The sequence below is a fragment of the Etheostoma spectabile genome, chromosome 18, assembly GCF_008692095.1.
Source record: "Etheostoma spectabile isolate EspeVRDwgs_2016 chromosome 18, UIUC_Espe_1.0, whole genome shotgun sequence".
Taxonomy (NCBI): Eukaryota; Metazoa; Chordata; class Actinopteri; order Perciformes; family Percidae; genus Etheostoma; species Etheostoma spectabile.
Genome location: NC_045750.1, coordinates 5,353,381 through 5,377,748, shown reverse-complemented (window position 1 = coordinate 5,377,748; position 24,368 = coordinate 5,353,381). Strand labels below are relative to the sequence as shown.

Sequence of the window (24,368 nt, the reverse complement as noted above, 5' to 3'; positions counted from 1 at the left end):
CCCTAATAGCACAAAGCAAACAACAAAAGCTGACAAAAGACGAGGAGGTGGTTATTGCTCCAATCAATGCAAACAAACAGCGCGCAAACACACAGCTCGCACACACACAGCGCACACACACACACACACACACACACACACACACACCGTGGGAGAAAATTGCTCCTTGAGTCAATGCCTGACCTCTAATTTAGTGTATTCATTTCACATTTAATCACAGGTAACCTATAATATTACTGGGGAAAACTGGAACGGTTTTACACCTGTCATTTCGTTTAGGTGCAATCCTGCGGGCAGAAAAGTAATTAGACTACTACTAATCCGATTCTGAGGCGGCAGCACCGTCATTAACAGAATTTTGATTTACAATCGTTCATTTCTTTTGAATGGCTCTTACTGGTTTGTGTCCAAGGGGACATTACAAAAACATTTAAAGGTCCCATGGCATGGAAAATATTACTTTATGAGGTTTTATTTTAACATTAATATGAGTTCCCCCAGCCTGCCTATGGCCCCCCAGTGGCTAGAAATGGTGATAGGTGTAAACCGAGCCCTGGGTATCCTGCTCTGCCTTTGAGAAAATTAAAGCTCAGATGGGCCGATCTGGAATCCTGCCCCTTATGACCTCATAAGGGGCAGGTTTACCTCCCCTTTCTTTACTTTGCCCGCCCAGAGAATTTAGGCCACCCATGGGAGAGAGACATCATGGCTTTCAAAACGGGCAAAGTGGCAGTTGGTCAAGGCCACACCCCCAGCCTCCACCTTGCCCCCCCCCCTCCTCCTCAAAAGCTACAGACTCAGAAGTGGCACGTCCTAAGGAAAGCTCATTGTGGGACTTGCTCTAGTGGCTGGAATTCTGCACCAAGGCTGAATTTTGGGAAAGAGACTTCAGATACAGTATTGGGGGACCACTAAGGTCTATATAGAAGATACTTCAGATGCAGTATTTGGGGACCATTAAGGCCTATATAAAGTAGACTTCATTTCCAGTATTAGGGGACCACTAAGGTCTATAAAAAAAGAGACTTCAGATGCAGTATTAAGGGACCATTAAGGCCTACGTGAAAGCATCCAAAAAGCACCATGTCATGGGACCTTTAATACACGTTTCAGAGCGAGGCACGTTCTTCTGACAGTGCTTTGCTCCAGTGGCTTTACAAATATGCTCTGCATCACCAATGTGGTAAAGAAGACTGCCGTTTGCAAAAAAAAACAGAATGCAACACAAAGAATGTGCTGGCATGTAAGAGCATGTCCCCGATGGGTGACATTAGTGATGAGGGTGGATAAGGTTATGTAGGCTACATAACTGATAGACTGGGAAGAGAAACCTTACCACTCAAACAGGTAGGTATCTGGAAATTAAAATGCATCTATAGTCGGGGCCTCAGTATCATCTTCTGACGTACAGTGGCTTGCACACGTTTACACACCCATCATAAAACCCATCTTTTGCCTATCTTAATTACAAAAATTAGGAAAAATCCAACCTTTAAGGACTCCAATTTTCTTTATGAATGAATAAGGTATCGTAAATAAATAAATGTTCTTCCTTAAAATACAGGGGACATAAGTTTACACACCTATTATTAAAGGCCAGTTGTTTCATGGATCAGGAAACTATGTATCCTGATAAAGTTCCCTTGGCCTTTGGAATTAAAATAGCCCCCCCATCATCACATACCCTTCACCATACATAGAGATTGGCATGGTTTTATCTCATGGAATGTACTCCATGCCAATCTCTAGCGGTCTGCTGACCCACTGCTGCAAACACAGTTTAAGGCCCCTTCCCAACAGTTCAATGGCCTGTCCATCCATGTTATTTCAATGGTCAAACCCCTAACTTGGATATGTGCCAGTCTTACCTTCTGTGGGAGCAAATGTTGAACGCTGGTAGTTTACGGTTTCCGTGCTAAAGGCAATGAATCATACTTTAAGGACATAAACGTAGACTATAACTTATTCCTTTTGGCAACCGTTCAGTCATCCGTACTGCTTCCCCTACCCATTATTTACTTTTGTGGTCTTTGAGGAGTGAGGATTCAAGCAAATGTCCGTGTTAGTTTGCATCTGTGGCTGCATAAGAAGAATTTTTTGGGAAGAGGCAAAGCCCTTCTGCAGGCTCCTACATTGTTTGGAGACTGCCAAGCCAAAGTTTAATTTCTTGCGCTGTTATGAGAGAGTCCGCCCGGCTCCACAGGGTTTGACTATATTTGAAAATAAACAAGCGGCTCAGCTGCTTAATCCATTAGCTGACTGCTTGCATTGGCAGAGTTCCCTCTGCAGGTAGATGTTCCCCCAAACAGATTCCTTCCTTCCTGTAGAAACATGTGTTTTTTTACTAGTTTGGTTAGAAGCAACTTTAAAAACCTCTGTTTTTTGACTGGAGTTTGGTTTGAAGCATCTGATCATCATGCACATGAATGAACACATGGAGAGAGGCACTGAAGGTACGTAGCAGAGGAGAAAGAAGTATTGCTTTGACCCTTGTGTTGTCTTCCTGTTGACCGTGAACTTGTTGTCCTTCCGGGTTAAAAGTTTTTTCTTGTTTTTTTCAATGCTTTGTTTCATTAATGGCCAATAAATCAAACTTAAATGACATTATACCTAATTTTTGAGTTTAAAATGAAGAAATTGTGAATTATTTTGACTAAAGTTAAGGTGAGAGGATGTTGAGTGGATCACAGAGTGATCTATACAATTGAATAAGAAACCCAAATTAGAAGTAATGATTCATTTAACCTTTGAAGAAGGTTGTTTGGGTTTCATACAACATTCATAAATGCATCCAGGTTATTTTGGGTCAATTTGATTAAAAGAAACCCATATTTGTGATATAAAAAGCTTTTAAAGCGCCAATATTCTGCTCATTTTCAGGTTCATAATTGTATTTTGAGGTTGTACCAGAATAGGTTTAGATGGTTTCATTTTCTAAAAACACCATCATTTTATTGTACTGCACATTGCTGCAGATCCTGTTTTCACTCTGTGTGTTCAGGTCTCTGTTTTAGCTCCAGAGTGAGACATCTCACTATACTATCTTTGTAGGGAGCTGCACATGCTCAGTAGCTCGGTAAGATCCTATCAGCTAAATAACTCTTTCTCCAGCTTTGGTCAGTCCAAGGCAGGATTAGCTGGGAGACTTCTTCTAGACAAGGGACACTTGTGGAATACCTGCAGAACAGGGACAGGAAGTAGTTCTTTTGGAGATTATGGTCAACTAGTGTGTGTTGTTGAGTTTTGCCATTGAGAACAAGCTAGCATGCTACAGTTAGCCATCTCGTCTCGGCTAGTGACGTAGAAAGCCGTGCAGATGTTGAACAGCTCACCCAGAGACTGAAGGCAGAGGACATTCAGAAACCGTATCTCAGTCAAAACACCAAAACACCACATGCCGCCAACAATATTGGGACGGGACGCGGTACAACGGGACAGTTGTGGATAGGAAAAAAACAACGGGGAAAGGAACCGCCAAACGCGCGGGACACAATCCCCCATTTCCAGGGTGAAAGTCCCATGTCCCTGTGCATGAATCAATATATTAAATAACCTCACCATTTCACAAACTGCCATGAGACTGGGCTAAATGGCCATAAGGTCTATAAAATGTCAGAAAATAGTGAAACATGTTGATCCCAGTTACTCAAAGTCCAAGATGATGTCATTAAATGTCTTGTTTTGTCAAACCGAAAGCCAAAGATGTCACTTTAATTAAATGAAACGGAAGCAGAAGAAAAAGCAGAAGATCTCCATATTTGAGAGGCTGAAACTGCATTCTCTGCCATTTTTGCATGAAAAGAATTACGTTTAATCGATTATCTAAACAGTTGGACCATGGACTACTGATAGTCACTAATTGATTCGTTGACTCATCATTGCAGCGCTACCTTTTATGCTGCTGTCTTTTCTCTTTTGTAAAAGAGATTCTGAATCTCAACAGAAATATTTCTGGTAAAATAAAGGTTTAAAAGAAGTCTGAACAAGGTCATCTTTCTTTCTTTCACAGTCATTAATTGACACAAAGTCCAGCTGAGGTTGAACATCTCATACATTATAATGTATGATGATCTTTCATGGCTTGATCTACATTTGGTATGGATGCTTAAATCTGACACAAACGGGGCTTCAAACCAAACTTCAGTCATAAATCAGGTTTTTTCAGCTGCTTCTAACCAAACTTCAGTCAAAAAAACTGATGTTTTTACAGCTGCCCCAAACCAAAGTCCAGTCAATAAAAATGATACAAATATTTGGTATAATCCAAAGTATTGGATAAATTAAAAGACACAAAGATTCTGAATCTAAACAGGAACACTCCTGGTAAAGATAAAGATTCAACAAGTTCAGCGTTTAACATTGGGTTATTAACAAAAACGTCTTTATTTCTGCAGGTATTTGGTTACAACCCAAAGTTTTACATTTAAAAGGGGATACTTTTAAATGACCCCATGATGACGCAAGATAAAAAATCAAGACAATCCCCAAAGTTTTTGTAATTGACCCCGAGGGGAACATGAAAGTGTGCACCTTATTTTGTGCCGATCCATCTAGCAGATGTTGAGCTATTCAACCCACATGTGACCTGCTGAAAGGCTAAGAAAGAGACGTCAGGGATGATTAAAGACTCTATCCTCAGGGGATCATGAATGTCTGCACGAAGCAAGTGGCAGGGAAGAGTGTTTATGTAGCAGAGTGGCTCTGTCTTGCCCCGGGACCCCCAAGTAGCTAATCCAGATTTTACATAACTATACCATTATTCATTTGTTTATACCTTGCAGAAAAATTAAACTAACCAAACAGACCAAAATTAACATGGATGCCTCCATACAAGACAATTCTTCAATGGGTTTGTCCTCTTTGTTTGCTATAAATTGCGAATAAAATGGCATCAGTTGATTCTGACCTGGGGATATTCAGACCTGTACTACAAAGCAAGATTTAGCGTTACCGAGGCAACTTCAGGTTCAACCCTGGGTTTTCTGTATCACAGCGGCGGATCACTTGTAACCGGGTTCAAGTAATCCACTTGAATCACTTGAACCCGGTTCTTATGCTGAAAACCTAAGCTGCTTGGGAGCTTCTTCTTATCTTTCACAGTCGCCTATTGACACCAAGTCCAGCTGAGGCTGAAGCATCCAATAAATTAAAATGCATTTTTCTGGCTGATATGATCTACCATGACTAACTCCAGTCAAAAAACAGAAGTTTTTAAATTGGCCATTAACCAAACTTCAGATTTTTTTTCTTCAGTTTATAAAGACATATGCGTATATTTATTGACTGGGATGAGTACATGTTAGAGTATTTATTACTCTTGTACTTTTATATTCAGTTACAGCACATGCCAAGCAAATTTCAATGTACACAAGCTTGTGCAATGACAAGCTCTATAACTCCTAACCCATCCAGGAGCTAGACAAACATTTCTATTCCTTATGTGGAGCCCAACGGGAGCTACACAGAGACAGATATTGAAGCTGGGTTTACCTTGATGCTGATGGATTAACACGAGAGTTGTGGTGAATAGCCAAAAGTAAGCGAGTAAGTCCATGGTGCCGGCTCCTTGCAGCTTCCAGGAAGAGGAAATGAATCTCCCACAACACACAACGGAGCGTACGGATGTTCCTAGTCAACACTCGGGAGGAAAAAAGATAAAAAGTCTACGGCAAACACAATGTCCACTGGATCCAGAAAGGTGCCACCCAGGTGCAGAGAAGAAGTAACAGTGGTATCCTGAGGGTCTCCTGACGGAGGGAGGGAGGTTAACGTGAGCAGTTGGGAGCAGAGCTGTCTGCAGCTGTATGTAACAGATGGAGAGAGAAGTTGACTGCAGGAGGAGAAGGAGGAGGAAGAGGAGGCAGAGGAGGAGGAGGAGGAGGAGGCGGAGGAGGACAAGTAGGCGGAGAAGAAGGAAGAGGAGGAGGAGGCGGCAGAGGAGAAGGAAGTAGATGAGGAGGAGGAAGCGGTAGAGGAGAAAGAGGAGGAAGAGGAGGAAGAGGAGGTGGCACAGGAGTAAGAGGAGGAGGAAGAGGAGGTGAAGGTGGAACAGGAGGAGGACAGACAGGGGAGGCTGGGTCTGCAGCGAGAGACACCTCCACAGCTGAGCGTCATTAATCCCATGCCTCCTCGGCCTGCTGCTGAGCCGTGTCATGTCTCCTGCTTGTTTCGTCTCTCTGTGGTCTCAACAGCTTCTCTCACACTTTCTTGTGATTTTAAGACTCGCTGTTCCAAGAGACCTTTATAAAAAAACTTCAGATACAGTATTAGGGGACCACTAAGGCCTATATAAAAGACTTCAGATACAGTATTAGGGGCCACTAAGGTCTATATAAAAAAACTTCAGATACAGTATTAGGGGACCACTAAGGTCTATGTAAAAGAGACTGCAGATACAGTATTAGGGGACCACTAAGGTCTATATAAAAGAGACTTCAGATACAGTATTAGGGGACCACTAAGGTCTATATAAAAGAGACTTCAGATACAGTATTAGAGAAACCACTAAGGTCTATATAAAAGAGACTTCAGATACAGTATTAAGGGACCACTAAGGTCTACATAAAAGAGACTTCAGATACAGTATTAGGGGACCACTAAGGTCTATATAAAGAGACTTCAGATACAGTATTAGGGGACCACTAAGGTCTATATAAAAGAGACTTCAGATACAGTATTAGGGGACCACTAAGGTCTATATAAAAGAGACTTTAGATACAGTATTAGGGGACCACTAAGGTCTATATAAAAGAGACTTCAGATACAGTATTAGGGGACCACTAAGGTCTACATAAAAGAGACTTCAGATACAGTATTAGGGGTTTGTAGTGGGTTGCAGTTTGTTTTTCGAAATGACACAAAGACAGGAATGACAAATGGAACAAAAACTTTATGAGAAGATGTGAAAGATCGGAAGTGAATTGCACATTTTTTCCTTTTCTTTTTCTCTTGACAAGTCTTTTTGTCTCCCTCCAGGTCTCTCTCTCTCTCTCTCTCTCTCTCTCTCTCTCTCTGAATGCGGACCCGGTCTTTGACTGGTTGGACATTCAGGTGTATTTGCAGAACTAAAGCCCTGAGGTGACTTTCAATGTTCCCAATCCCGCCTTTAATTGCAGGGTTTAACTAAGCAATTTACCCCAGTAACAAGCAGATAAGGATGAGGATTTAATAAAGTTAACCACCCGTCAATCATCGGACCCTCTCGACGCGTCCTCACCTGTCCAGGAAACAACGGAGCAGCTGCTCAATCCAGGTGTGATTCTAGGATCAGACCTTTAGGGGGGCTCAGGCCCTACTGAGAATGTGACACAGATGCAGTAAAAAGTGCCCATATTGTGAAAAAAAAATACTTTTTTTCTGGGATTTGGGGTGTTATTTTGTGTCTCTGGTGCTTCCACACACATACGCACTCGGAAATAAACTATCCATGCTGTTTTGAGTGAGATACAATTTCTCAATGTTGTCCGCCGTCAGTTTCCGAGTGAGCTGTTCAACATCTGCACAGCTTTCTACGTCACTAGCCGAGACGAGCTGGCTAACCGTAGCACATGCTAGCTTGTTCTTAATGGCAAAACACTACTACAACACACACTAGTTCACCATAATCTCCAAAAGAACTACTTCCTGTCCCTGTTCTGCAGGTATTCCACAAGTGTCCCTCGTCTAGAAGAAGTCTCCCAGCTAATCCTGTCTTGGACTGACCAAAGTTGGAGAAAGAGTTATCTAGCTGATGGGATCTTATCGAGCTACTGAGCATGTGCAGCTCCCAACAAAGATAGTATAGAAGTGAGATGTCTTACTCTGTAGCTAAAACAGAGACCTGAACACAGAGTGAAAACAGGATTGCAGCAATGTTAAGTACAAAAAAATGATGATGTTTTTAGAAAATGAAACAAACCTATTCTGGTACAACCTCAAAATAAAACTATGAGCCTGAAAATTAGTATAACATGGGCGCTTTAACACCCCTCCTGCTAAATCCGTAATTTCATTAGCCGATAACTTCTGCGTTAACATCTGAACACACATAGTAATAACGACCAGTGTGACTCAATGTTCTAACATTCATCAATTTTAGTTGCTAACGTCTCGATTTGGGTTCTAATCTGCATGAAATGACCAACTTCTCCTCTGGGGACAACCATCATTAAACATTACAGCCATCCTGCTCCCTCTGACAGATCAGATCAGCCAAAAGGTTGGAGTCTGGCACCACCTCCTCTGATTGGCGACACTACGTTTCTGTTAACCCTTTCCTTGATGGGGTTAGGGGTGCGTAGCATCGGCAACAGCAACACAGGATATTAAACCTGTTTCAAGCCCTTTGAACCAGACTCCATGTAAATAAACAGTCATTTTAGCATCGCAAAACACACTTCATTCAAAGTCGACAGACACAAAAAACTATTAAAATTTGTTTTGGCTCGTCTTCCCACTTTTCCAACCAACACAACTCTAGTTTTGGTTGAAATAAACACATAGTGTTTCCATAATGTTGTCACACACTCAGAATAATAATCTGAGTCTGTCAGACTGAACTTTTAGTGGACCAAAATGACGATGAATATTTGCAAATGTTCCCTTATTTTCTTGTTTCTTTACTTTTGTTCTGTTTCATAAAAATGTCTCCTTCCTCTCCCATTTCTTTTCCCTTTCTCTCTCTCTCTCTTTATCTTGATATTTTCCTCTTTTACTACCTGTCCACATTGCCCTCCCTTCCCCACCCCCAATTTAATGATCTCACCTCCTCTAAAATAGTTCTGTTTCCTGGGGCAATGGGAGCAACACACTGTTGTTTTCAGTTCTGCTCTCTAATTATCTAGCCAGCTAAATGACATGCAGACACACACGCACGCGCACGCGCACACACACACACACACACACACACACACACACACCACACACACACACACACACACACACTTAAGATCTACAACTTTGGACAGAGCCAGGTTGGCTGCTTCCAGTCTTGATGCTAAGCTAGGCTAACCTTGCCTGACTCTGTATTCTACACATGGATGCAAGGGTGTACATTTTGGGTTCAACCTGGGGGGGGGGGGGATATCTGGGGAGGTCCCGGGACACGACTGCATACATTTTAAACGGGCGACAAAAGTTCTAAACTACGACTTACCAGAAAGTTATTTTTTGTCTCCAGCTCCAGCTGCCAGAATATTACTTCACGTTTTTTATTAGTTTTACGGCGTGTCCTCTTCCTGTCACAGTGGTGAAACTTCCTGTTTGCTATTTACATTTCAGGACACCGAGCTCCTTTCTGAACATTTCACGAGATCTGGTGGAGCTGTTTTGGGGGGAAACCCAACCGAAGACTGAGCAGAGTAGCTGCCTCCCAGATGTTTGGATTGTCCTCATTAATGTCTTTATGGAGCTGGTTTACCGCACCGGTCACTCCTCGGTTAGACTGACAGAAAACACAGTGACACAGCTTCCCTGAAAACTGGCCCAAAGACATAAAAAGATGATAAAAAAAACACCCGAAAACTGTACCAAAAATACATGAAAAGACAGTAAAAAATACACAAAAACTGGCCACAAATTACCTAAAAAGACGGTAAAAAAAATACCTGAAAACTGTCCCAAAAACACATAAAAAGATGAAAAAAATACCCCAAAACTTTCCTGAAAACAGAAAAAAGGATGCAAAAAATACCCTAAAAGCTGGCCTGAGGACAGGAAAAATTATGGCAAAAAATACATAAATAATAAAAAACTGGTCCGAAAAAAGAGAACAACTTGGCCCAGAGCCAGCCAATCTGGCCCCTGTGCAACATTTCAACATTTTGTCAAGTTTTTGGGATGTTTGTGTAACTTTTTGTCATTTTCCCCCCAAATTTTTTAATCCTTCTTTGACATTTTGGTTGCTATTCAAGGTTTTAGGTTTTTTAACATTTGTCACTTTTCCCGTCTTTTTTGTTGTTGTTTTATTAACATTTGACACTTTTTTACTCTTTTCTTTTTTTAAACATATTAGTCACTTTTTTACTCTTTTCTTTGCTTTTCTCATCACACGTCCCTTTTTTTCAGAAAGACTCAGGGAGACCATTTGTGGTTGTGGAGTTTTCCGCGCGGTGTAAAGTCGTGTGTTCCAGGTAACCTTTTGAATCGTCTCTTTCAAAGGCTTCAGCCGTCCGCCCTGCTGTTCTTCCAGAACGAACAGGCTGCGTATCGTCTGCCAGAGACACGGGGAAGCTGAGAGCAGCACACCTTCGGGGCTGCAGTGATGGATCTGTCCCAAAAACAGGAAAATTGGCAAAAACATCTCTGAAAACGGTCCCAAAAACAGAAAAACAACACAATAAAATCCCTGAAAACTGGCCCCAAAACACACAAAAAGACGATAAAAATATCCAAAAACTGTCCCAAAAAGACAAAAAACTGCCCAGAACCGACCATAACCAAACTGGCCCCTGGGCAACACATCAACGTTTTGTTGTTTTTTTCCGATGTTTTTGTCAGTTTTTGTAATTTTTTCAAAACATTTTTGTCACTTTTTTACTCTTTTCAACATATGTCACTTTTTTTCAGAAAGAATCAGGGCGACCATTTGTGGTTGTGTTGTTTTCAGCGCGGTGTAAAGTCGTGTGTTCCTGATGACCTTCTCAATCGTCTCTTTCAAAGGCTTCAGGCATCAGCTCTGCTGTTTTCTTCCAGAACGAACAGGCTGCGTATCGTCTGCCAGAGACACGGGGAAGCTGAGAGTGATGGATCGCAGACAGAAACATTTTTCACTTCTAATTCACCTCGGTGTTCTCCGTCCACGTCTGCAGTCGGGGTTGAATGAGCGAACAAAGATTCAAACCTGTCAGCAGCGGGATTTGAGAATAAAATGGAATTTGTTGCCGCTCCCTCGGGGGCGCCACCGCCTCTACCTCTGTCCCAAAATCACACTTACTTGCTTTAAAATATTAGTGCAACGCAGGGCTGTGCAGTTGATCAGCGCCCAACGATCATAAAAACAATGTAATGGAAAACTGGCCCACAAACAGGAAAGATTACAGTAAAAAAAATACCTGGAAACTAGCCTGAAAACAGAGAAAAATACAGAAAAATACCCCAAAACTGCTCCAAAAAACAGATAAACAGATGGTAAAAAAATACCCGAAAACTGGCACAAAAACTGAAAAAAATGTAGAGAGACAATAGAGAGTAGTATGTAGAGAGACAACAGTAGAGAGTAGTATGTAGAGAGACAACAGTAGAGAGAAGTATGTAGAGAGACGACAGTAGAGAGTAGTATGTAGAGAGACGACAGTAGAGAGTAGTATGTAGAGAGACGACAGTAGAGAGAAGACAGTAGAGAGTAGTATGTAGAGAGATGACAGTAGAGAGTAGTATGTAGAGAGACAACAGTAGAGAGTAGTATGTAGAGAGACAACAGTAGAGAGAAGTATGTAGAGAGACGACAGTAGAGAGTAGTATGTAGAGAGACGACAGTAGAGAGTAGTATGTAGAGAGACGACAGTAGAGAGTAGTATGTAGAGAGAAGACAGTAGAGAGTAGTATGTAGAGAGATGACAGTAGAGAGTAGTATCTAGAGAGACAACAGCAGAGAGTAGTATGTAGAGAGACAACAGTAGAGAGTAGTATGTAGAGAGACAACAGCAGAGAGTAGTATGTAGAGAGACGACAGTAGAGAGACGACAGTAGAGAGACAACAGTAGAGAGACAACAGCAGAGAGTAGTATGTAGAGAGACAACAGTAGAGAGACAACAGCAGAGAGTAGTATCTAGAGAGACAACAGTAGAGAGTAGTATGTAGAGAGACAACAGCAGAGAGTAGTATGTAGAGAGACGACAGTAGAGAGACAACAGTAGAGAGACAACAACAGAGAGTAGTATGTAGAGAGACGACAGTAGAGAGACAACAGTAGAGAGTAGTATGTAGACAGACAACAGTAGAGAGTAGTATGTAGACAGACAACAGTAGAGAGTAGTATGTGGAGAGACAACAGCGGAGAGTAGTATGTAGAGAGACGACAGTAGAGAGACAACAGCAGAGAGTAGTATCTAGAGAGACAACAGTAAAGAGTTTTGTTTTGTTTAATAGTTTATTTGAACATAAAAAAACAACAACATTAAAATAAAAGATTTATATACATGCATTCCTGCATACATATATAATTAAAATGACATAAATAAGGTCATGTACTTTTTAGCACAGTCTTCCAATATTGAAAGTCATTCAAACGCAACAAAAATTTTCCATGTTCAAAAGGAGTAGGAAGAAGTTGATAAACAACTTATCAAGTCCGACCCCCTTTCTCTACTTTTATCCTTTAGTAAATCTTATTCTTCAGTTATTTACACATTATTTACACATCCTAGACACAGATGCATACATACTCAAACACTTATAAACCCTCCTTTTTATTATATATATTTAATATATTAATATATAGACATACCAGCATATAAATGCCAAGAAACCATACAGTCTACTACAATACCATCACTTCAAGTCCTTTTCGTATCCCTTTAATATATTCATTTTAAATAATCTCTTGAAATTACTCATTGTTATAGATGATTTCATCTCTTCACTGCAGCTGTTCCATAAAGTAACTCCTTTAGTTGAGATGCAGTGATATTTAGCATTCGTTCTTATAGGTTTTGTTTTATATACAAATATTCCTCTTAAATGATGTTTGCTCTCTCTTATTTGGAACATCCCTTGGACACTGTTTGACAGCTGATGATTATTTATTTTGTACATAATTTGTGCAGTTTTAAAGTCAACAATATCTCTGAATTTTAGTGCTTTTAATTTAATAAACAGTGGATTAGTTGGTGCTCTATAAGTGGTTTTATTTACAATTCTTAAGGCTCTCTTTTGAAGAATGAATATAGGTTCAGTGTTGGTTTTGTAAGTGTTTCCCCATATCTCCAAACAATAAGTAATGTATGGAAGTATGAAGGAACAATACAGCATATATAATGAGCGCTGGTTTAATAATAATTGGTTTTATACAGTATAGCAATTGATTTAGATATTTTACCATTAATATAGCGTATATGTGGCTTCCAACATAATTTTTCGTCGATTATGACGCCCAGAAATTTAAGTTCTTTTACTCTTTCAATTTCAATATCATTTATCATAAGTTTTTTGTGTAAGGTTGTGTTACGATTACCAAAAATTATAATTTAGTTTTACTTAAGTTTAGTGTTAGTTTATTAGCATAAAACCAGCTCTTCATCTTTTTTAATTCATTTTCTGCTGAATCCAAGAGTTGTTCCAAATTTTCCCCAGAACAGATTAAATTAGTATCATCAGCAAATAAAATGGTTGTCAGTGTTTTTGACACCTCCCATATATTATTTATATACAAGTTAAACAACAATGGCCCCAACACTGACCCCTGGGAGTAGTATGTAGAAAGACAACAGCAGAGTAGTATGTAGAGAGACGACAGTAGAGAGACAACAGTAGAGAGACAACGGCAGAGAGTAGTATGTAGACAGACAACAGTAGAGAGACAACAGTAGAGAGTAGTATGTAGACAGACAACAGTAGAGAGTAGTATGTAGACAGACAACAGTAGAGAGTAGTATGTGGAGAGACAACAGCGGAGAGTAGTATGTAGAGAGACGACAGTAGAGAGTAGTATGTAGAGAGACGACAGTAGAGAGTAGAATGTAGAGAGACGACAGTAGAGAGTAGTATGTAGAGAGACAACAGTAGAGAGTAGTATGTAGAGAGACAACAGTAGAGAGTAGTATGTAGAGAGACAACAGTAGAGAGTAGTATGTAGAGAGACAACAGTGGAGAGTATTATGTAGACAGACAACAGCAGAGAGACAACAGTTGAGAGACAACAGTAGAGAGTAGTATGTGGAGAGACAACAGCGGTGAGTAGTATGTAGAGAGACGACAGTAGAGAGTAGTATGTAGAGAGACGACAGTAGAGAGTAGTATGTTGAGAGACAACAGCAGAGAGTAGTATGTAGAGAGACGACAGTAGAGAGACAACAGTAGAGTAGTATGTAGAGAGACAATGGTAGAGAGTATTTTTTTTGAGTTTTTTTGTCCCAAGTTGTTGGCACCTTTTCTGACATTTGTCGTCTTTTGACGTTGAGCAGGTTTTGTTGTGTTTTCAACTTTTTTGTTGCCTTTCTGGAGTTTTTTCTGAGTTTTCGGTGCTTTTTTTCAATACATGCCAACATGTGTCGGGACCTCCAGTTGGAGATCTCCCCCCCCAATGCTGAACCCAAAGTAACGCCCTTGCTCGTATGGTTTGGAGTGTTTGATGCAGATTCCCCCTAAATCCTACACACTGCTCCTATAAGTAAAATCTATACGTTTTTCTTCCATTACTGTCGTTTTTTCACCAGTTAAAAACTTCAACATATGGTCCACGTCATGGGGGAATATCAGGATGAAATACTCTTTATTGTTCCACGCTGATGAATCGTCTATCTGCGAGAAAGTAAGCTCTCCTGTGAGGCTCAAACAGATGGCTCGTCATCTCGCAGCGGCTGGAGAGGATGAAGATCTTTGTGCAAGTCTGTGTTTCCAATTATTCAAATGCAAAAACATGCGCCACTGTGTTCAAAACAGATCCGTGGTCGTCTGGCGTGTGTAATTGTAATTACCCCTCCGTGGTTAGGCAAGGTCACTTCGATCCAGGAAGTGTTCCTGCCTGTTTTTTGTCTTTGTTGTTGCTGAAATCGCGAAGCCTGGTGGGTATTCTGCTGCTAGGGAACGCACCACATCTTACAGTCTGAGGCTGGGAGCAGACACCGTAGGGCGCCTGCACACCTCCTGCCCTCTGAATGCCGAACACCCACCTAAACCCTCAAATCCCAGAACTTCCCCAGAACACCCCCCAACTCCCCTCAGTGAGGAAGCTATTCTACAATCAGAGCTTGGGATGGTGCAGTCTCTTCATCCTCCTGTTGTCCTTGGATCAAATTTGACCCATTTTCAAAGTTTCTGTTTCAGAAATAAAGGTTACTTAAAACCAGATTGCCTAAAAACTAACATGGATGGTTCCATACAATGCTTTTTCTAAGTAAAATGAAGGATTGGATCATTGCTCTCATGGAATTGTGGGGGTTTTATTCAACTTTATAGCATTTGGAAATAAATTGAAATGGTTTCAAAATAGTTTCCTGACAAAACATTGATATATATATATAATATATAATATTAATGAGGTTTATTGACCATGAATATAACACTAGTGGTAAAAGGTTGGAATGAAGTTGGCTAAGAAGATGTAACACAGAATGGGAGGATAATTTAAACTTTAAAGACAAAACAGGAGGACAACACAAGGATTAAAAAAGCAACACTGTCCTCAGTAGGCCTGTCAAGCTGAAGGCTGAATTAGAAGAATTGTCCTGCACATACAGAGCAAATCTAAACTACCGTTGAACAGTTACGAATAATATCAAGTCTCAAAGACCTACAGGGTACAAGCATCAGCATGAAAAAGCATAAAAACGGGAGAATAAAAGCAGCAATTAAAAGTAATAGGTCTTGCAAAGAATAAATGTTTTAAATAGCATTTTTAGGATAATACTAGTATTTTGTGTTTGTATAAGAACATGTCTACATTATTTAAAGTTTAAAAAACACTATTTCTGATACTGCCCATGGCTATGAGATGCTTTGTAGGAGCACCTGTCTCTTTAAACCCCCTTCCCGACAAAGCCCAGTCTGCTCTGATTGGTGTGTGTTGTAACAGTGTTTTGGCCATTGAGAACGAGGCGGCTAACCGCTAACAGCGCTAGCTTCTAGTTAGTAATAATAATAATAATAATAATAATAATAATAATCATCTTTATTTGTAGAGCACCTTTCAAAAACAAGTTACAACGTGCTTTAACAAGTGTAAAAACAATAATACCCAAGAGACAACAATACAAAAAGATAAAAGCATGAAAACATTAAAAAGACTAAAATACAGATAAATATAAAATTAGTAAAATAGTAGCTACTGCACATGTGCGTCTCCCAACAAAGATGGAACAGAATTGAGATGCTCAACACACAGGGTGAAAAGAGGAGCTGCAGCAATGTGCAGGACAACAAATATATGGTGTTTTTTGAAAATGAAACCATGTAAGGTATGTATGACCAAGGTCCGAACCAACGTTGGTGTTTAATTTATTTGTTTACATTTGATCCTGTTCTTTTTGGTTTCACGTAGTCATTTAGCTAGCGCACTAAAGAACTTCCCATGACATACAATACCTCGGACGTACCTCGGCTGCGTCTCCCTTTGACTGGTGAGTAGACGGGCGTTGACGATGGCGTGTTGTCCTTTTGACATTTTATGGCGGGTAGTCTTTTCTGTATGAATGAAAATGAATGAAGAAATGAATGAACAAATCTCCATTACATTATGGTATCAATACCGGCAGCAACAACGTCAGACTACAAGCGCACTACCTTTGTTTTTTCATATAGTGCATAAAGTATACAACATTTTTGTAAATGTCAGCATTTTTTGTGAGTTTTTCTAATTGACTTTTAACGTTTTTGTCTGACCAAATTAAAATCAAATATCTAATCTCCTCCTAGCCCCACGTACCTCCACGACTCAATTTTTCTTTTTTCTTCCGTTTTTTTCTTCTTCTTCCATGGTACGTAGTTGCCTAACTTCCTGTAACTGGACCAAAAGTCAGAACCATCCAAAAAGTGTTTTCCTACTGCAAAGGACCCCGAACGAGACCACCTCTTTTGATCATTCCAAAAGTTGGTCTTTTGGTCCGGACCGTGGTCCGAGGCACCTTTCTCACCCGCAATTTTGGTTCGGACCAAACTGAAAAATCTGAATGTCTGGACCAAATGAGGTCTGTCTCTGTAGAGATGCTTTCCAAAATGTTGTCAGACACATAAAAGGTGTGAAACTGTCCAATAACGACTTTTCCTTTCATCAGCTAGGGGATGCTTTCGAGCAGTGAGTTCTCTTCGTTCCACAAGCTCTCTTCGCTTTTTTAGATCTAATCAATAAACTAAATAAACTTACAAACTGTCCAGAAAGGAAATATTCTTACACCCAGTTTCCTTATTAAACAGAAAAATACAACCGCACACCTTATGAATTCATGTTTTTCTCTCGAGTCGACCAAGATCCTTAACGATCCTAGTACAAATATCAGCTATAGCAGCTTTCAATTAAATATTTACAACTACTATCTTCTAACTTCTCTCCTGAGTTGCAGTGGAGAAAATGGCCACTTCCATACATTTAGTTTCATTTCCTCTCAGGAATGAACTCGGTTTACCCAAAAAACCTCAACATTACAGTACATACCCCCTCCCTCCCTCCCTCCTTCTCCCCTTGCTTCCGACCGCACTTTACACCGACGGTATATCCGGGTTTATGTGGTCTAATATTTGGTAAACCTCCCCCTCCCCCCCCCCGCCTCCCTGTTTTCATGAGATGTGAGAAGGCTTTTCATCAGTGTGAGAAATGTTGAGGTACTTGTACTTAACTTGAGTCTTTTCTTTTCATGCCACTTTCTACTTCTACTCCGCTACATCAGAGAGAAATGTTTTTTTTTTTACTCCACTAAATTCATCTGACAGCTTTAGTTACTAGTTACTTTAGTTACTCCGCTACATTCATCTGACAGCTTTAGTTACTAGTTACTTTAGTTACTCCGCTACATTCATCTGACAGCTTTAGTTACTAGTTACTTTAGTTACTCCGCTACATTCATCTGACAGCTTTAGTTACTAGTTAGGGGAGAGCCGGGAGAGTTGAAACATTTTTTAATGAAACATAATTTACAAAGCGGTAGTATCACACTGAAAGCTGATATTTTGTCACCAGCAACCTACACGTGTCATCTGTTAAATACAGCTGCATTTTCAGCTTTGAACAAAACTGTTCAGGAGTTATTACAGCAAAAGTGGGACGTGCGTAATGTTTAACCTGTCCCTCCTGAGCACTTTGGCACGGTTGGCGGTCTAACCTCCGGTGGATTTCTGAGGACTATGGTTACCTGGTCCTCAGATCTCTGCAGGGTAAATCCAAACAGCTAGCTAGACTATCTGTCCAATCAGAGTTTCTGTTGCACAACTAAAACTACTTTTGAACGTACACACGTTCCACCAAAACACGTTTCTTCCTGAGGCTGTTTAGCAGAGGCACCTTGGCTCCATCCGGCGCTTAGCACCGCCCAAGACAATTGTGATTGGTTTAAAGAAATGGCAATAAAACACATTTTTCTCCCATCCCAGAATGCTGTGTGGACTAGCCAGACCTTCTTTCGCTCTTTCCTCGAGGAGGAAGGTCTAGCAAAGCGAGAATACGTTTTCTGTCATTGTCTATTACTGCACCTCTGAAAAACAGCCCTTCAGACTTTCATGTAGGTCTGCCTGTCACATAAAGTCTTTGTGATTCTCCATGGCTACGTCACAACTCAACTTAAAAAATTATGCAGTGATGTGAAGACAAATCCTCCGTCAGTCAGTTTTTATTTATTGTTGTCATGAAATGATGAATGAGGAACTTTCAGAGTCGCATTGTTGCCAAAAACAGTCATCTGGTGTAATTATTATAATAACTCAGCCGTCTGACAATATGATGGATCCGCCGGTTTGGCAAACAACAAGCTTCTTTCATTTGAGGGCTTAGTCATTCATTTATCCATTGCCTTACTTTTATAGTAAATAGCTGACAATAGTCTGTGACTTTATATATTATAATATTAAAGGAAAGTTCTTCTATTTTTCTTAACCAGAGTTTGGGTTTTATAAGACCTTTGTGGTCACGTCTGCCGACAGAATATCTTGCAGAAAAAATTATAAATATTTCATAGAAACAAAGCTTGGTTTGACGACCACAATGGAATAGCCTTCGCTGCTGGAGCATGGAGAGGAAGCTAGTCAAGAGTGAATCAAGAGGTGGATGGTTCAAATGGCTATAGTGAATGGTAAAATTGAATTGCTCTCAGAGCAGCTATGAGCGAGGATGGCGTCATCGAGGAGCTATGAGCAAGGATGGACTTCTGTGGAGCTATGAGCGAGGATGGCGTCATTGAAGAGCTATGAGCAAGGATGGATCTCCGAGGAGCTATGAGCGAGGATTCGCGTCATTGAAGAGCTATGAGCAAGGATGGATCTCCGAGGAGCTATGAGAGAGGATGGAGTGACGCCAAGACTCCCTACCAAGCGCGTTTAGATTTGCCGTGTTTTCAGCCTGTAGAGGATTACCTCTCATTATCATAATGCAGCTATCACTTTCAAAAACAAATATATGTTGCTTTTACCTTCACTTGTCTCTGTGAAACTGTGACAATAAAGATAGATTCAACCTTTTTAAACATTTGAGATATTCCCTTTAATGTTGGGACGCTAAAGAAAGCCTCCAGATAAGAACATCCCTCACAAACCAGAAAACAGCATCATCATGGTGCAGGAAAGAGTTTACACATCAATAATTAAAATCATACATATACTAAAAAAACACTCAAAGATCAACTACAATCATCATCAGAACATATGTTATATGATATTCACCTACTAGACATTGCTCAGAGTTACTGGCGACATATTTAAATTATTTGGAACTGTACATAGGACATGTGAGAGAAAACCAAAATCTACATGACAGGATTGACACTGATCAACATCTCGGTCGGATGGACAAACTCAGCAAAGGGCGGAACTTCGGGTTCAACATTGAGGGGTGGGGGGGTGTTGAGATCTCCAACTATCTACGGTATCCCGGGACATGTCTGCATGGATTTAAAAATAAACTAAAAAAACGACCAAAACGTTGAAAAATAACTAATTAAAAAACCCTTCAAATCTCTGTGATTATGTCTACATTCACATAATATTCTGTTTTTTGCCCTTGTTCCGAAAAAGACGATATTCTGTCTATGCTGTTTACATGGCTAATGATATATATATATATATATATATATATATATATATATATATATATATATACACTTGATGGAGCGTGTGAACATAGCGTCCCTATTTCTTTCCTTCAGCCAGCTTCTTGAAAAGCCTATTGGTATCCAACTCTTTGATGAGGTTTAAAAGAAGCTTCTCATTCTTATCCGGTCTGCAGCCCTGCAAACTTTCAGCTGGTTGGTTTGTGTACAGTAACCACAGCAACGCACAGAGCTGACCGTAAGTCTGCGGTAAAATCCCCAATTGAGAGACTGTATAATATTAATGGACAAAGTACCTGGCTGGGCGAAGTGCTGCAAATGCGGAAGTGCCTCAAACCTGCTTTCTACCTGATCTCCAGCAGGGGGCGCCACGTGCAGTTGCAAAAGGAGGTCGGTTTCAGCAGAAGTCTGTAAGAAAAGTGGCCCACTTTGCACTTGTTTTTTTACCTCAGTAAACATTTTCATAATATGTTTTTCTGCAACACAAGATGATTTTTATGAATTTTGATTTTAAAATCAACAATAAAGCAGGGGGGTGTTTAAGGGCGTGGCTATGACATGACTGCCAGTGAAAGTGTGTAACGTAACGTAGAGTGTAAGGGCTCCTCCCTCACTCCTCCCTCTCTCCTCCCTCTCGTCTAAAATCGTCACATCAGCAACCAGGATGGCTGCACCCGTAACTGTAAACTTGACTTATAGCAGATCTATGGGTGACGTCACACATGTTCTGTCCATTAATATTAACCGTCTATGATTGAAATGCATCTTCTGAATGCGCTGTATGCATGTCTAAAGAAAGCCTGTAAAACCCAAATAGAATATCTCACGTCTTAATCCGAAAATTTAATATATATTATATTCTAAATATTGATAAAGACCTAAAGCCGTCTACCCATGATAAGCGATTTGCTCTCTGCGCACCGCTAGGTAGGGTGCAGAGCAAAACTTAGCGCAGGTACTTGTCCTTAAGGACGGCAAGGAAGCTATTTAACGTTGCAATGGCATGCTGTTATCTCATTGGTTGCACTTTCGAAAGATAGCAGCAACTAGGTCAAGGTTGAAATAATTTAACTTTGAGCGCAGCGCATACTGTAGCTCTCTCCCCCCCCCCCCCCCCCCCCCCATAGGAAATCAATGGAACGGCCAGAGCGGTTTTGCTGCCTGTCGTGTGTAGACGAATTTATTCTGAATATCCAAACAGAATAAGCTGTTTACTTAACCTGTTTGAATTCGAAATATTGTTATATTTGGAAAATTGTTGGGAATATTGTTGCATGTTAACGTACTCAGTGGCTCGTTGCTTTTGAGACCAAGTTAGTAATAAACACATCAATATTAAACAATTCAAATTTTTGTAAGATTATTTTCTAGGCATTTTATGCCCCTATTTGATAGGATGGCTGAACATGAAAGGGGAGAGAAAGGGGCCTAAAGGACTGCAGGTCGGGGTCAAACCCGCGGCCGCTGTGCAAAGGAGTAACCCTCTTTACACGGACGCCCGCTCCACCAAGTTGTAATTGATGATTCAACAAATGACTTTTGTGGGCGTTTTTTAGGGAAGGATAGTGAAGAACTATCTTCCCTGACTAGTCCAATAATTTAGGGGATTTGTATAATCCTTCATTTATCAGTGTATATTTTGAAGTCTTTGGCTCTGTTCTGACCTCAGACTGAATCCAGGACTGTGACTGACAGAATTGAGCTACGCCCCTGAATGGTTTGTTTCTGACGCCTGTACATCTTTAACCGCTTTGGGCAGAGAAAAGAGAACAATAAGCCAGGGTGCTCGATAGTCAGTGAGACGCATTTTTCACAACACAATCTTGCTTCGGTGCTGAACACTGATGGCTCTGCGTGAACAATGCTAACGTCTGGTTGGCCAACAAGTCGACACGCTTCACGATGGGTCTCTGTTTCCCTGTTCGGGTTGATCAGAGCAGAGATGATTGTAAATGAAACGGAGGCTTAGACAGTGTACATCCAGAAAATAAAGAAAAGTTGAGCTCAAAGTAAACATGTCAGGTTTGATCAATAGCTGAGAAGAAAGACAAAGGATGTCTAAAGGCGACAAGTTCATCTGTGGGCAGTTTGACACCTGGAGATTTTGTTTTTAAAACCAATAAACGACCAAGAAACAATAACAATTCTGTCATTATACATGTTATTTATGATATTTATCAAAGGTTTCTAGTGTCAGTGTATTGGCCGTGGCTGCTTGTGCTTCTCCCATGGTCGAACATAGAACGCCGCCATGTCAGAGCAGGCAAAGTGTCAAAAAGCGTCCTCGTACTTTTTGACAAGCGTCCTTGACAGGGTGGCCAGAGCTTCTTTGCAGCTCAAGTCGGCGGCGGTGTGAACGTACGGTCAGTCCTTGCTAGCGGCACTTTGGCGTTACGTTAGTAATGTAGTGGGAAGATAGAGCATTCAGAAGTGCTGAAAAAGTTTGTTCTCTTCCACGTAGGTCATGTTTTGAAAGACGCTGTCCTATAGCTTGAATGAATAAAAATGTATAAATGTAACTGTAACATTACCCCCCAATGTTCCAGTTGTTCCAGTGTTGTGAACAGAGGAGCGTGCAGCCAGCGCAGCAGCAGAGCGCCTGTATCTGGGCCTGCCGTGTGGGGAAAGAGATTTTTGTGGATTTGTTGGCATCTATTGCCCAAGAATTATGTTTTATGAACTTTAAAAAAAAAACTAAATTAAACTTGAGGTTTTCAAAAAAAATGCCTCAAGCTTACCCAGTGAGAGCGTTCCCCCCATGTTGGCTGAGTCCTGCAGCGTCGCGGGTTGGAATCCGACCTACGGCCCTTTGCTGCATGTCATCTCTCGCCCCCTTTCAGGCCTATCTATTGTCTCTATGCAATAAAGGTAAAAGCCCCAAAAATAATCTAAAGAAAAAGAAGAAAAAAAAAGAGGAAAGGTCCACGTCCCAAAATCGATACCTATGGCCAGCGGTCTGAGTCTTGGACCCAGGGGGCCCTTTGCTACATGTCACCTTCTTCCCTGTTTCCTGTCTCTATTTAGCTGTTCAAAATAAGGACAAAACACCTTGAAAAGGTTTTTTTATTCACTTGTCCGGTCGGGCAAAAAAAAAAGTCAAAAAAACGTCAAAACTCAAATCAAATCATTCAACACGCGTTCTCCAACAATAGAGAGAACGATGACGTAGTTTATGATATGATGACGTCCCAACGGGTAAGTGGGCTGCTTTGATTACTTGCCCGATGTGGCGTTTTACTTTCCTGGGGCCATTGGGCTTCTCTATGGGCCCAATTTTAATGATCCAAGCCCACGGACTGAAGTGCCTGGCACTGTTGCTATTCAAACAGCGTGGGTGCTGGATGGGAAATTGACTGAACTGTTGGTCTTAAACTAGCAAAGACTGAGCTGCGCCCGGTGCAAGATAGGGCCCTTTATTCTCGTCTTATTCCACTTCTGTCTTCCTAAAAGCTCAGGAGGGTATGACTGAACTAGCACAAGTAACCTTACAATTTATGAAATCCATGTCTAATAAATATACATTTTTACTTTGGTTTAAATTGAGATTTTTTTTTAAAAGGAAGTTTCTTTGGAAATCCACAAACTCATTACAACTGACCAAAAAAAAACAAGAGTCTTAGACCTTCCCCACCAACTAATGAAACTCTTCACAAGAAACGTTCAAAATGTTATTTGGAAAATATCAGAAAGTTCTGGAAGTATCCATAAAACAAAGTGTTCCTCCCAACAGTTCTCCTTCATGATGGAATATTCCAAATACCAAACTGAAGCTAAAATAAAAGTTTTTAATGTGGAAGTGCATCGAAAGGGCAAACAATTCTCACAAACCATAACTGTTTTCAATCCATATGAAGTTCAACTAAACACAAATGGCAACAATGGAAAATGGCATCAAGTCAACAAAACAAATGCAACTTAACAGAACTTCTCATCAAGAAGACAACTGCCAAACTGCAGCCGCAATGGGACGGTCCCATTTCCTTAACCTCTACGCTGATGACTGAATGTTCTACGAACTTACTGCTAATGGCCGTTGTTTATACATGAGTTAGTTTGTAGTCTAGAGTTGCAACAAGAGAGGTCACAGGAGAAGACAGTTGCACGCATAAGTCCATAAAGGAATCTCACTATTTTCTGAATGCGCACGCTATCCTTTCTGGCTTCACATTTATGGAAAAATTGTTAATTAATAAACAGGAAATTATGAGTAATTATGCTTCGAGGCTTTTTTACAGGGTGGTTTGAAGTCAAAAGTAGAGCAGAAAGTGTTGACTTTTATGTCTTTCTGAAATCAAACCAAATGTAAACGCTGTAGCATTTTAAGGTGACGGAATAATTGGGGACATACCTGATACTAAAACATTTTTACTTTGACAGAATATTGTGTATTATTTCATAACTTTGGATAGAAACAATTCGCACAATTGTTCTATGCACGTGCCTTTGAAAATATCACATCAGGCAAGAGTGTTTTTGGAAAAATA

At 40.5% G+C, this 24,368-nt stretch overlaps 1 protein-coding gene and 1 long non-coding RNA gene across 2 annotated transcripts in view; one reads left to right on the top strand and one right to left on the bottom strand.

Annotated features, from left to right (window-relative positions):
• The window catches only part of si:ch211-202p1.5 (endothelin-2), a 15,234-nt gene extending 9,415 nt beyond the window's left edge, over window positions 1-5,819 (bottom strand). The window contains exon 1 of the mRNA XM_032543866.1: window positions 5,491-5,819. Coding sequence (XP_032399757.1) covers window positions 5,491-5,554 — 64 coding nt within the window. The 5' untranslated portion in view covers window positions 5,555-5,819. The remainder of the gene's footprint in view (window positions 1-5,490) is intronic.
• A 1,438-nt stretch (window positions 5,820-7,257) lies between these two features.
• Window positions 7,258-24,157, top strand: LOC116706843 (uncharacterized). Its single transcript, XR_004336329.1, has 3 exons — window positions 7,258-7,316; window positions 17,188-17,192; window positions 24,147-24,157. It is a non-coding gene; the product is annotated as an uncharacterized LOC116706843 (long non-coding RNA).
• Window positions 24,158-24,368: the final 211 nt, after the last annotated feature.